Genomic DNA, 14,050 nt, shown 5'->3' with positions numbered 1-14,050 from the left:
GAATCTGACCCAATCGCGGACACTTTGCTCCTCATCTACTGATTCGTTTGATGTTTTGGTGTGCAATGTATTCATTCACGGTTACGAATGTTAGATTTCATTGGTTGGATGGAACCAAGAATGAATGACAGAAATCCACCATATCTTATAGGATTTGACTTTGATTACAAATTTAGTAAGACTTATACTCGATAAGAAGGAATGTAGAAATCGGGGGATTCACTTCAGGCTTCCTATTTTTAGGCCCATCCGATAATCGTGTTGCGAATTCAATTGCCAATCGGAGTGATTCTGTCTATACAGCTACAACGTCCGCCCGTAATCTGGGGATTTGTCATACGGATAACTGACCTCGGTTATAACCAGCTGTAACCAGCTGACGATTAGTTGAATAGATGCAGGCGTAAAGTCTAGCTAGCTAATACTAATACACGCACACTCACAGGCACGCAGAAAGGCGTATCTAATAAGTGTACTGAGCTCGTTTAACACCAGTTTGAAGATGCGATTGTGAGGGCTTATGTCACGTGCAGAGTCTCATGTGTCTGGCATGACTGTACGAAACACAAAATCATATTTTCAGCAATAATATCGGACACCAGAAAGCACGATCAGAATACGGCGGTATAATGACTACCAAAACGTGTAGTAAAATATATGCAGGTCCCATGATTTTCTTTGCGTACAATTTCTTCGTTACACAATTTGGCAGGGACACATATTTTTTCAGCGATAATTACCTTGCAGGTAATGGATACTGTAAAAGTGTACTGCAAAAATAGATTAAACGTTTGTGCAACAGGCAGAACATGCAATACGTTTCTCTGTCTTATTTCGCAAATATTTTTTCACCTTCTCATTCTATTATTCGCTGCATATTGGGAAAGCTGTTTTACTGATCTTTCATATTAGCTGCTTTTGATCTTGCTATATACCCTTGAACTTACATAGTTATAAAATTATGCACGTTCCAGATCTGACGAGGAACAGCGATGGAAAAAAGGAAGAAAAAAAAAACAAGAAACAGAAACATGTTTCATAGAGTATTTAAAAATCATGAACCACACCAAGGTTTATTATTTTATTTGCCTAAAATTCGGTTCGTTCAAATGTGCGCATAATTTTCGCTGTGTACACAGCGTCTGACTCACGTGTATTCATTCCTATCCCAATTCATCCTCCATCATCAACATTTACGAGTGGGAATTAATGTACACACGATGGACAGTGCTGAGCTTTGATTTTCCAGAGATAGAGTAAATCCATGTTATAATTTAATGTAGGATGTTCCAGTTTTGAGAGCAAAGAAAAATTTCACAAGGAAAATGGTCGTACAATTTTTGAGTTTTCCGCGAACCCGTGGCAGCGGAATCAGCGTTGCCCGATCTCGCTGGTTGGTTTAAAAAATTTCTTTCTTTATTTCTGGGATCGAATTGATGCCGATGATAATAATAGACCGATGTTGAAATCGCTTTGCGTTGTCTCCGGTTTTTCTCACTCAGCATATTGTAACTCTGTTTGCATTTAGACTCGCAAATTCGCAGAGCTGAAACACAACTTTTTATTTTTCACCTTCATAGACTAGGTATATAATGTTCAGTGCTCGCGAATCACGTGTTATACGGCAGGCTTCTCCGAAACGTTAAAATGTATATACTCGGAAATGAATAATAGCCGGTAATTAATCCGGACGTGGATCAACAAACTTTGAACTCGATCAAAACAAGATTTTTCAAAAATCGACCAACACCTCTGGCTGACGTCCTGCATCCGCGATGCACGATATAAATACGCCGATTATTGTTGTTATACCTGTACATGATAATAATATATCCCTTGCGTAACGACGCCTCAACCGTACGTCGCCAATATCGAGGCTTCGGACTTACTTTGGATGTTTTTAACCCACGAATTTAATTGTCAGAAGTGGTTAGATGAAAATTTAAAATTTAATAAATCACCCATTACTCTGCAGACGTTTTTCATTTTCTTGTAATTTGAATCGTATATAATAAAAGCCAGCAACCATGTGCTGCAAAATAGCCTCTAATTCTCCAGAACAAGAATTGATTTTGCGCCGGTGCCAATATAGTCCGGTGTACTTGGATGCATTTTTTCCATCAGAAGGCCCTATAGCACCCGTTTCGAAACTATCCAGCAAATTCATTTGTCCGTTTGAATATAAGCCTGTCTATTATTACAGTCCTTCGCCTGCATGTACGCGCAGTTATACCTGCTGTTCCTACATCGTCAATATTTTCTAAAAATTCTACCTTATGACAAATAATCAACAGCAAACTCTACAAAACACTTTGGAGAAACTGTGCGATGCTGCTGCAGTTGTAAACCCAAACTTTTGTGTCAATGCCTCCGAATAACATGCAGCGTGACCATTTTAACAAGCGCTTGTTGATGCCAATGCAAAGTCTTTGTTGTGACCGACCATCGGAGTCGTGTAATTTTTTTTCAAATATGCTTATGCGCATCATCAAGCTCCAGTTAGTAGAAAGTAAGAGCGATGTTCTTTCGCGAGCTTTCCTTTTTGCTATCGAGGTTGAGAAGCTACTAAATGAATCATTTCTGACCATTCAGTGAATTCGACTATCCTTTTCAGCCCACCTTTCAGTCGCACGAGTTGAGTCATATCAAACTGTTTACAATGCAGTAAAATGCATAAATGCCTTAACTTTCTGGCTAACTTATTTTCGGTTCAAAACAAAATGTGAGTTCAATTCTGTACGAATTATGTGACAATGACTGGCGATGGAGCTACCGCGAGAAAATGGGATGCAACAAATAACAAATGAATGTTATACAATTGAATTCGCATTCGAGTTTCGGATAGCAAATAAGTTAGCCGGAAGATTATAATATACATGATATGCAAGTTACTATTTTGAAACAAAAAGCCACGATCAGCCCGCTGAGTTTCAAATATTCCAATTAAATTTTCAGAAACGAATACGATGCTAGGAAAATGCTCGGCAAAAAAACTGAACGCGAAATGGGAAAAAAGAAAAACTCCTGAGGGATCCTCATCTGTGAGCAGTAATCTACTAAAAATAAAAATCAACGCCTATTATTGTCGGACCCGATTCAGAGGGAGCGTTTGGCGTCTAATTGTAAACCACGGCACTTTGCTTCCATCTGTCTACATATACATAGAGGTATACTCGAAGTGAGTTCCACACTATATTTTCGCCCCCGCGATTAGCGAGGCTGAGTTATTTTGGCCCAAAGTCGACGACGCCGCACTTCACGGTGGGATCTCATCTCGTCGCCGACGCTGATCTCCTCGGGTGGCAACAACATTCAGGTGGTTGTAAAACGGAACTAAAGATGCGACAGCCTGTTGCCCAGTATTATACTCTCGGTTCTTCATTATCTCCACAATAATTGATTGGCTTTTGTGGGGATAAAAAAGGCCGGCGGTGCAGGTCTGGATTCGACACTTGAACATTTTCGTTCCCGATCCTGCAAGCCTCTCTCGAACTAAAATACCCCAATGAAAAACAACATGAATGAATGACGATGATATCATGTGCGATATGGAAAAATATATCTTACGAAGAAAAACCAGGAACAAACATAAAAGACCTTGTTAAATTTGAATTAAATTTCTTCTACGTATTATTGTGCGAAAGGCGAAATATAGCGAAATAAGAAAAGGCTTCTTGTTTCTATCCAATGAATCGGTTCTTTGTCCTATGGCATTTTATTCGCCTATTTTCCACGTTCGTCTCGTTTGGGACGTATTCAACAAAAAATTTAGTTTGTTTAGAATAATATAGGTGTAGGTATATACGTATATATATGGGGCATTCCATGTCAAATTTACCTGTGTTTTCCATCACCATTTTTGATTCTTTTCGCAATTTTTTGTATGATGCTCCCATCTGAAAAAGGCACTCTGGAATTTTTTTCAAAATTTTTTCGCTAACCGTTTTTTTTTAAATATTTTTCCAACCCATTTCATAAACGGGCGTTTTTAAAATCTGAAACATCTAGTTTTTCATTCCGATCATTTCGAGCCCTGGCCGATGATGGGCCGATTTTTTCTTCGATTTTTTTTTTGTTAGCACTTTAAAAATTTTCAACAAACGAAACGCCACCCGGCAACTTTTATAAAAGAACTTCAAAAATTCTCAAAATTCGAGTTTTGCAAATTTTTAAAGATTTTTCGTAACGTTGCAAGATGAGAGTTTCGTTCGTTGAAAATGTTAAAAGTGCTAATAAAAAATAAATGAAAAAATCGGCCCATGATCGGCCAAGTGTCAGAATGATCGGAATAAGAAACTAGATTTTTCAGATTTTTTAAAACGCCCGTTTTCAAAATGGGGTTGAATAATATTTGAAAAAAAAACGGTCAACGAAAAAAATTTGAAAAAACCAAGAAGTACCTTTTTCAGGTAGGGGAATCGTATAAAAAATTGCGAACGAATCAAAAATGGTGAGGGAAAACATAGGTAAATTGGTCATGGAATGCCCCATACATATTCGAAGGATTTTTTTGCCCATCACGATCTGCATCGGTGATGAAATACAGGCGGAACATTCATCCGGCAAATTTGAACAGTGAGTGACTGTTTCATTCTGACCTACAAACTGCACGTGGCTACATCCGATATTTGGCTCACCTGGACGGCCAGGCTCAAGCTAAACCAGTAGTGCAGCCCATGCCGTATGTACCATCAGGTGGATACTATAAATCTTACTGACCAAGCATTTCGCCCGGTTTATGCAACAGTTCAAACATCAAGATGTTTGCTAATATGGCTGCACTTGCACTGAGAAACGTGTCATTTCTTACAGTTACTAGAAAAATTTAGCTGCAGCAAAATTGGTATCGGTACTCGGTACAATAACGGTTTAAATATTGTTGGAATTATGAGAGAATTACGTGGTACAAGTAACTCTTTGATGTGATTATAGCTGTCAATACTATACATATATTTGGGTTATATCAATATTGAATACGTTTTTCTTACAATTAGTTTAATAAATTTTGGGAGACAAGTAAAACGATAACATTAATTTATCGTTCCACCAATATCAAATTATTGCAACACTTACGAGGCGATATAATACAAAGGGCCATAATCGAAAAGAATGGTAATTCTTACTAGATTTTCTGGTTGCAGTTACAAAACTAGTTTCTGTTTTGTATCGATAATTATATTTTTCGGTTATGGTAAAAAATGAAAGTAGTTAAGGACTGTATACATATGGTAACGGCAACTCGAAATATACCATGATGTGGGTATCAGGCACAACTTAACTACCGATCGACCGTTTTTTTTTAAATTAATAACAACGTCTGTAAAATTCTGTTCAAGGTATATGAGTTGTTAGCAAATTGGCTTGCCGATGCCGCAAAAGGAAACTGACAACTAGACATGAACTTTCCCCTCTTATAAGCTATGAGATATCGTAATCTCTGCTAAATGTTTGGGTCTATTGCCAAAAGTCTGGAAGATTTAACGCGACCTCTAGTCAACCATAATTCTAAGTTAAGCTGCAAAATTCTGCAAATAGAAGGAAGGAAGAGGAAGTTGGATACGTGGTCGAGGTCGAGGTGCTGAAAGTCATGACGTCAGTTTCGGTGCAACTCGATGCAGTGACAGAATTGTTTAATAAGGTTGATAAGAACTTTGCACTTCCTGAGAACTAAAGTTAGCTGAACACTTTCGTGTATCGTATATTTTTGCGTAGTCTGACAGGTGTGGGTCAAATAGAGGAGCTGATGCTCTTTCCGCGTGCGGAAAAACTGCCTTGAGACCAAATTACCGCGTCTACATCATATTGCCGGTCTAATTGGCTTGATGAATGCTCCAGAAAACGCTTCAGTGGTGTCACACGTTTTGAAAAATTGCGCGTCCTTCACCTGATTGTCAGTTGCAAGAAAAATCGCGTGATATTTCCTGAAATGATATAACACAGGTCAAGAAAAACAGATTTTTTTTTTTTTTTTTTTTTTTTTTGAGTTTATATTTAAATGAATAAATTTTAATTGTATACATCGAATAATAACAAAAATCTTTATTTATTACATATAATCAAGTTTGCTTTTGTCTTTTTTACGTCGATAAATTAGGGTTGAAGTTTTTGGTTGATAGTATTAGCAACAGGTAGCAGTACGTTGAAATGAAAAATAAACTTCATCTAATAAAATTATTTTTTCGTTCAACCGGTGTAATCGGATTTTTTCCAGTAATAAATGTTTCGTAAATTACGTTTAAGACTTCCGAGGTCAAAGTAGGCATGATATTCGTTTAATCTTCATTACATATACGACGTGCCCTACAAGCTATGTAGCAGAAAACGTTTTCAACTTCAAAGCTTGATGTTACGCGAGAATTTCAAACTGTTATAAATTTTATAGAGAAACCGGACGTGTATAACCGCGTAAATATAAATATTATAGGTGCACGACGTGAGAAATTTCCGTTTGCTCGGATGAGATGATTTAGTAATCGTACACGCGTCTTCCGACCAGCAGCAAAGTGAAATGCGAATTTTGTGTATAAAATCATATACCCGCGTTATTGTTTACGTCATTCGACGTTTATACGTATTTTGAGAGCGGATTGATTACACGTTACAGGATTATATCATTTTTTCTCAGTCGAGCTTTGAGTCAGATGCGAAGAAAGCTTTCAGCCAAGACAGGTGGTGAATCTTTGGTTATACTTTATTGTATCCACATTCTCTTACGTAACATCATCGGGCGCCTTTGAGCCTAGACTTTGTCTATAGACGCGGAAATCCCGATGCGTGTGTTTCTAGTTTCTTTGTGTGATTTCTGTTTTATCGCCGATACATTACAAGTAGGTATTTCTTTTTTTTGTCATCAGTTTGAAATGAGATCGTTTTTCTTGGCACTTTTCGATCTTCAAAATCTGATCAATTGAATTCAGGTTGTAAAAATGAAAAAAATAATTTCACTTTATAATTGATGTCGTAATTAATTGGAAACGAAATACATAGCACCGAAATGATTTTCTCAGTCTCGAGTATGCCGCAGAGGAAAAATCCGGGCGTCGAAGAAGTGAAGTGAGACAAAAACAAATCAACCACCTGAAAACCGTAGAAGAGAGAGAGAGAGAGAGCGAGAGTGGGTGCGAGTTAAAAAAAAGTTTCGCTCTAAATTCGCTCTAATTCTTTAAATATTTTTCCTCGAGCAAAGAAGAAATGCTCTCTTTGTTTCTCTATTTATTTCGTTTCCTCGTCTGTAAGTAAATAACTTGCAACGAGGTCAGGATCTACGTAGAGAGCGTAAAATCCAGGCACAATTAGCTAATTGAGGCAAAGCCTGGGCTCGCGTATCGGATGTCAGTGTAGTGCAGTCCGATTTTGGGTCAGAGAGTCCAGCAGCCTGAATTCCGTATCTCGCTATCTTCCCTTATTACGCACACAACTCTTACGCAGAGATCGTGCCATAGGACAGCGATGCAGCCGTCTCTCGATATTTTTAGAGGCTCGCTTCAAAGTCTCGAGTCCGTCTCCTGACTCTGTTTACCGGATGGACCTGACAGACGGACGGTGAAGGGAAAGGTCTAGTTTCAGGCTGAGTTTTCGAGCTAGTCGATCATGCCACTATGTCATTGGGCCACGATCGAGAATAGAAGCGCCCCGATACCAATCGATCGAATTCCTGCAGCCGGACATCAATCACGCGACCGGCCGAGATGCCTAGAAAAATCTACCTGGAGACAGCTCGACGTGCAGTTTATTGACCTCTCCGCTATTTCTCAAAGAAATTCTATCTTACACGCCTACTGCCGCATGTTTAGATCACGTTTGGCTAAATCTAATCGCAGATCCGAATAGGTCAACCGGAAGCGTTACCTCGAGTGTTTTATACCTTTTATTTTGTATTATACACTACACGATTTTACCTTCGAAAACGTTTGAGGAACCAGAGATGAGTAGGAGGAACTGCCTGCAAGAACCGCATAGCATAAGTGTTAGGTAACTATTTTCTTTTTAATTTTTTTTTACTCTTTTTCCTGGGGCTAACTAGAGCACGGAAAATTCTCGAATAAAACATACGGAAACATATTTTACTCCCAATAAGCCTGTATTATTATAACATGTGAGAAGAATTATATACCCTATAATATTAGAGACAAAAAGAGCAATCAATTGTACACTGAATCCTTGCGGATGTAATCGTAATGTTACGTATTATGTAATTGTCACAACTTTGGAATGAAATTTATAATAAAGATAAATCTCAAATAAACACTCTAGCATAAGGTTAATATCTTTCCTTACTTATCTTTTTTCCCATATTACATTTGTACCGTGCATCCAAGATCTTACACAAAGTGATAATTTATGTAGCGTAATTTGAATATCTTTTTCTAGCTGCGGTCTGACGAATGAAAAGTGAACCGTCATTGCGTATGCGCGGTATAAACTATTGTGTAATTAGGTGTTACACTAAGTGGTATAATAGTAGATATAGGTAACAGATGTAATATACATATACGTTGGTTAGTTGGGTAACAGTTTTAATCCGCATCTTCTCAGCTGTTGCAGACGTGACACGTCGCTAAGATTTCCGGGCTGGAAAAGAGGAGCAACTTGTTTTTTATGAATCCAAATTTTGAATAATCTACATGTATGGCCAGATTGCCAACTTTTGATATTTCTCACTATAACTTATATACTTACATACTTATATCGTATATACAGGTATATTACAGTTTTAAAATGCGACCCGCGGTGTCTACGCACGTCGCTGATCCACGTTAGACACGATCAGATGTTGTATATTTTATACACATTTCTGCGATACGCTGTATAGTTGATATTTTTATGAATCGGCAGGCTCTATAAATAAACTATAATATATAATTTTACAGCATCACCGCGAGTCAAACAGAAAGCTGTAGTCTTTAATTCGCCTCGATTCCGAATTTTGATATATGGTTGATGGATGATGATTCGAATTTTTGTTCAGCTCCGAATGAATGGATTCGCAAAATTGAGTAAATCAATGAGTTAGTTGAAACGCGAGACAATTTATCTTTTATTTTTAGTAAAACAATTAGCTTGAATTGAAATCTGTGACTGACGATGAGAGATAATTTCGTCGGAAATTTCGTAACGTGTGAAAAAATACGAGGCATGTATATTCACTCAGCTATATATCCGTATCTATAATAAAGTAATGCGTTTACGTCGCGAAGACGATGAACAATCTTCGTAGAAACAAAATAAAAATATACCGTCTCAACACGCCGGATGAATAGGATTGTACGCGTTCTTGTACAGAAATCCGAATTGAAAATGTCACTCAAATTAGTAATGGTATAAGCACGTGAAAAGTATTCGGGTAAGTAGACGGACTGTGAAATTTTGTATAAATAATAAAGTGGCTGGATACAGAGAAAAGAAAAGAAAGAAAAAACTTGGTTTTCCTAATATTAATTCTTATTTATATATTGGTGATAAATGCTTGCGGAGAGTAACTCAAACATAACAAAATTTCAAATCGATCCATGCAACGGTGTTCACGTAATCTGTCCTTCCAGTTTGAAAAAAGTAGTTTTGAGAAAAATGTTTTTAAACTTTTACGAGCACTGAGTTCGCGCTCCGAGGCACTGCGGCAAAATCGAGAATTAAACCTGTTAATTTTTTTTTTTGTTTCCACCATAGGACCAACTGGACATTGTTAGTATGACCGTAAAATATTTCTTCAGCAAAAAAAAAACGAATTTTCCAAAATCCTGGAGTGTTTTCGTTTCGTCACTTAAAGGAAAGACGCCCCTTTGCCAAATTCAAAGGGGCAGCAACGTTCGCCCGATTCTTGGCATTGGTCTGGGCTGAAAATTGTCAACTGTCCGGTTGCTGTCTTGAACTTGAGACCTTTTGAAATAAAAAATAAATATCAATGCCTAAGTCGATATTGTCTCAAAGCTGTTATGAAGCAATTCTGTTATTGGGCCGAAGTCTCGTTTTCACTATAATCGTACTAATTGCTTGATACTTTGCCGAGACATAATATTGTTTATCGTATATACAAAGCTATTGTGGATTGATCGAACAGTTCGTTGATCGAACAACGTATGATACAAGGTTGTTATTTCGGCGTAGGAAAGATATAACATCTTCGTCAACATCCACGTATACCGTATAAGCTCCGAGTCCACGGTGTCGCAATTTCTTCGGTAATTGCGGTCCATATCTTACAATTAAACCTCATTGTGCCCAGAAATTGTAAAACAAATACGTAGGAGTAATCCCTTCGAGTGAAAAAGCACTTGTTGTAATCCTAACAAACTATAATAAATTCAGTTTTATCAGTAAATACAACAATTCTCGTACCTGTATCTAAGTACATACCTGTGTGTGCAATACATCGTGTAACCTGCGGAGTAAAAAATTGTCAAAAAAAAATAAAAAATACGTATATTAAGCAGCCCGAGAAAGCTGCTTTATAAATAATAAATATATTCTTTGCGGAAATTTGCGCAAATTATCGATGGAAAATTGTAGATATTCCGACAAATCATCTACGGTCCTTTGACCTTTTTTTAGGATTATATGCATTAAAATTGTACCATGTTATTATATCTTATTGGAAGAAAGGTTGGCGCGTTCGATGGTCTGAAATCGCGCCAACTGCGACCATAAACTTGAGAGTTAAAGTTTCAGGTACATTTGATCGCAGGCTGTGAAAGCATTTCGTGAAATGTCGTACAATTAGCTACAGCAAATCACTGAAAATACAATTCATGAAATAAATACAGAAATGTTTCACAATTTTATAATTCCCATGAGCTTTACGTTGCGCCAGTTTAAATGAATTGTGGTAAACCTGATTAATTCAGCTCATGCACGAGACGATTGCGTGATATATATCTCGTAAAAATGATTGCCAATCAGTTTAGAAAATCCATTGGTTCCGATGCAGATCATTGAAAACTCTAGTACTGAAAAAATAGGAATAAGTATATTCAAAAAAACCGAAGTTCGAGATGACACAAAAGCCCCGCGTTAATTATCGGGGAGAAACGGTAGAAGAGAATAGCTCATTCATGCACGTGCGCGTCTAATGCTTGCGAGTTACGCCCTTACAGGAGGTCGCCACCTTCGACGACCTTTATTCAACCTTGGACAGTCATTCTGCCGACAGAGAAAATCGGTGTGTATCCTTGTGAATTCAGTACGTGGGTCGGGCTGCGATCAGTCAGCATTCTTCAGTTGTTCCTTCGGTTTGTCAACCTCGCGACGAGACACCAGCGTAAAACAAAAAGCGACGATGTCATTCCACAAGTTAAGCATCGATCAAGTTGATTTAGCCGGCAAGAGAGTGCTGATGCGGTACGTATATTCGTGCATCAATTTATACATAATATACGCCGGCGGATTTTGGTTCAAAATGTCAGTTACTTCCGCCTTTCACGCTTTCTTCAAACTGTATACAACAGTTTCATTCGCTTCGATTTCAATCACTCGTGACTACTGTATGAATTCAGTTTGCGACTAGCAGACGACGTTCAAATGTCAGATTAGGTTAATTCGAATTTTATTTCTAGACACCAAAAAACTTTACTTGTTTATTAGCGTCTGTATCTTTAAGATACTTCCATTTTCAGAGTCGACTTCAATGTGCCGATGAAAGATGGGAAAATTACCAACAAGCAGCGAATCGTCGCTGCTGTCGACTCGGTCAAGTACGCTTTGGAGAAGAATGCCAAGTCCGTTGTAATGATGTGCCATTTGGGGCGACCGGATGGCACAAGGAACATGAAATACACCCTGGCACCCGTTGTCCCTGAGCTCAAGGCTCTGCTAGGCAAAGACATCACCTTCTTGGACGACTGTGTCGGTCCCGAGGTTGAAAAGGTCTGTGCCGATCCAGCGCCAGGATCTTTGATTTTGCTGGAGAACTTGAGATTCCACATCGAGGAAGAGGGCAAGGGTGTTGGGCCTGACGGGACCAAGGTAAGCCCGAGATTGATATACAGTCGATTTGTAACTTTCATTCCTCAACAAGTTTCTGAATCTAAGTCGTATTTATATGAACTAAATATGTTTATTACTTTCATTATCACAGATCAAGGCTGACAAAGAGAAAGTTGCGGCGTTTAGAGCATCCCTGCGAAAACTTGGAGACGTTTACGTTAACGATGCTTTTGGAACGGCTCATCGTGCTCATAGTTCGATGCTAGGCGAGGGCTTTGACGTTAGAGCCAGTGGTTTCACATTGAAGAAGGAATTGCAGTACTTTGCTAAAGCACTGGATAACCCGGATAAACCGCTGCTGGCCATACTTGGGGGAGCCAAAGTAGCGGATAAAATTCAATTGATCAATAACCTGCTGGACAAGGTTGACGAAATGGTCATTGGTGGTGGAATGGCATTCACATTTTTGAAAGTCACCAAAAACATGAAGGTGCAGTAGTCAGAAAGCAATAGATTATTATCGTATTAAAGTGCAAATTAGATGATAATAATAAAAACAAGAGTAATAATACCAATCATGTTTATTGGTCTAATTTTTTAGATTGGCGCTTCTCTCTTTGACGAAGAAGGTGCGAAAATCGTTAACGACCTTCTTGAAAAAGCGAAAAAAAATAATGTACAAGTACATTTACCTGTGGATTTCCTGACGGGTGATAAATTTGCTGAAAACGCAACCGTCGGAACTGCTGATGTCGAAACAGGCATTGCTGATGGCCTTTTGGGTCTCGATATTGGTCCTAAATCGCAGGCTATATTTGCTGGTAAATAATAATAGCAAACAATAAGTGACTGACACTTTTGCAATGGAATGAATTCAAAATTGATGTGACTTCCAAATTACAGAACCTCTGAAGCGAGCAAAGGTAATCGTGTGGAACGGTCCTGCAGGAGTCTTCGAGTTTGAAAACTTCAGTAAAGGTACAAAGAGTCTGATGGACGGTGTAGTTGCTGCAACACAGCGTGGAGCAATCACAATAATCGGCGGTGGTGATACAGCTACTTGCGCAGCAAAATGGCAAACAGAAGATAAAGTTAGCCACGTCAGTACTGGCGGTGGCGCCAGCTTGGAGCTTCTGGAAGGCAAAGTCTTGCCAGGAGTTGCGGCTCTTTCTGATGCCCCATAAATGAGAAAAAAAGGTTCCTGTACGTTTCACAAACTCTTGACTTCTCGGAGCAGATGAGCACTGTTTAAACCACTATGTGTAAGACATTTGGATCAGGTGTTAGTTTAGTCAAGAATGCAAGCAGCATCAAGAATATCATTTCCTGAAACGTGACATTAAGATTTAGTTGTACGTAATCTCTTTAGATGTCACGTTTTATCTCTGTAAGAATATTGTACCAAAATGTATCATGTTGTTATTTAATAAAAGTTATCAATTCTAATTATAAATTCATGGGGTTATGCTGGCATATTGTACACAATAACTTGCTGTATGTTGATCTGGAAGCTTCCTTCATCTGAGAATTTCAGTCAATAGAATAACTCCGTGTAACAGTGAAAATGTTCTATTCCACAGAATATATCACAAGATGATTGAATTTGGAGATTGCAAGTAATCCTAAGGGTTGTGGCTGTAGACTTCTGTTCACTGCGATCAATTAGACGGTTTGAGACTTCTCACTTATTTCGAGGATGTATATATATTTAACAGCTTTGTAACGATGAATAAATAACAATTTATATGTATAAACGTCAAACTCATGGCACTTATAAAAATGTTGAAACCCGTCCCATGAACAGACTAACAAACGTAGCCATGTCTTATATTCTGCAAGGGTATAATAAATATTAAAACGTACCTAGATGAAACAAATGTGCTGAGACGAGTACAACAGAATAAAAATTTGCCATCTGTAAAAAAAAGTAGTAACGCGTATAAGGACATGTTTATTATTACCTTATAATTACCATTATCCCGTAGGTGGCTAGTGAAGATCACAGATCGTGTTTACGTTTTATTTTTAAATTATAATATGGTATCCTCCTAGATTCTGTACCCACTATCAAAATTGACCTATTCCTTATATATCACATCTATATAATGCATGTATTGTCAGTAGGGATGTG

At 38.1% G+C, this 14,050-nt stretch overlaps 1 protein-coding gene across 1 annotated transcript; it reads left to right on the top strand.

Annotated features, from left to right (window-relative positions):
- The first annotated feature begins 11,112 nt into the window (after positions 1 to 11,112).
- Positions 11,113 to 13,367, top strand: LOC124410100 (phosphoglycerate kinase). The gene is made up of 6 exons (XM_046888252.1): positions 11,113 to 11,334; positions 11,610 to 11,958; positions 12,071 to 12,409; positions 12,521 to 12,740; positions 12,823 to 13,183; positions 13,229 to 13,367. Exons 1-5 carry the CDS (start codon positions 11,273 to 11,275, stop codon positions 13,101 to 13,103), a joined length of 1,251 nt encoding a protein of 416 aa, XP_046744208.1. The 5' UTR covers positions 11,113 to 11,272; the 3' UTR covers positions 13,104 to 13,183; positions 13,229 to 13,367.
- Positions 13,368 to 14,050: the final 683 nt, after the last annotated feature.

Source organism: Diprion similis, chromosome 8 (genome assembly GCF_021155765.1).
Source record: "Diprion similis isolate iyDipSimi1 chromosome 8, iyDipSimi1.1, whole genome shotgun sequence".
Classification (NCBI taxonomy): Eukaryota; Metazoa; Arthropoda; class Insecta; order Hymenoptera; family Diprionidae; genus Diprion; species Diprion similis.
This window is presented reverse-complemented; position numbering and strand designations above follow the sequence as displayed.

Bases quoted from the DNA above. Each gene is read 5' to 3' on its own strand.
- LOC124410100 (XM_046888252.1), top strand. From the start codon at position 11,273: ATGTCATTCCACAAGTTAAGCATCGATCAAGTTGATTTAGCCGGCAAG. The intron at 11,959-12,070 runs GTAAGCCCGAGA...TCATTATCACAG, and splicing joins TTGGGCCTGACGGGACCAAG to ATCAAGGCTGACAAAGAGAA. The intron at 12,741-12,822 runs GTAAATAATAAT...TCCAAATTACAG, and splicing joins ATCGCAGGCTATATTTGCTG to AACCTCTGAAGCGAGCAAAG.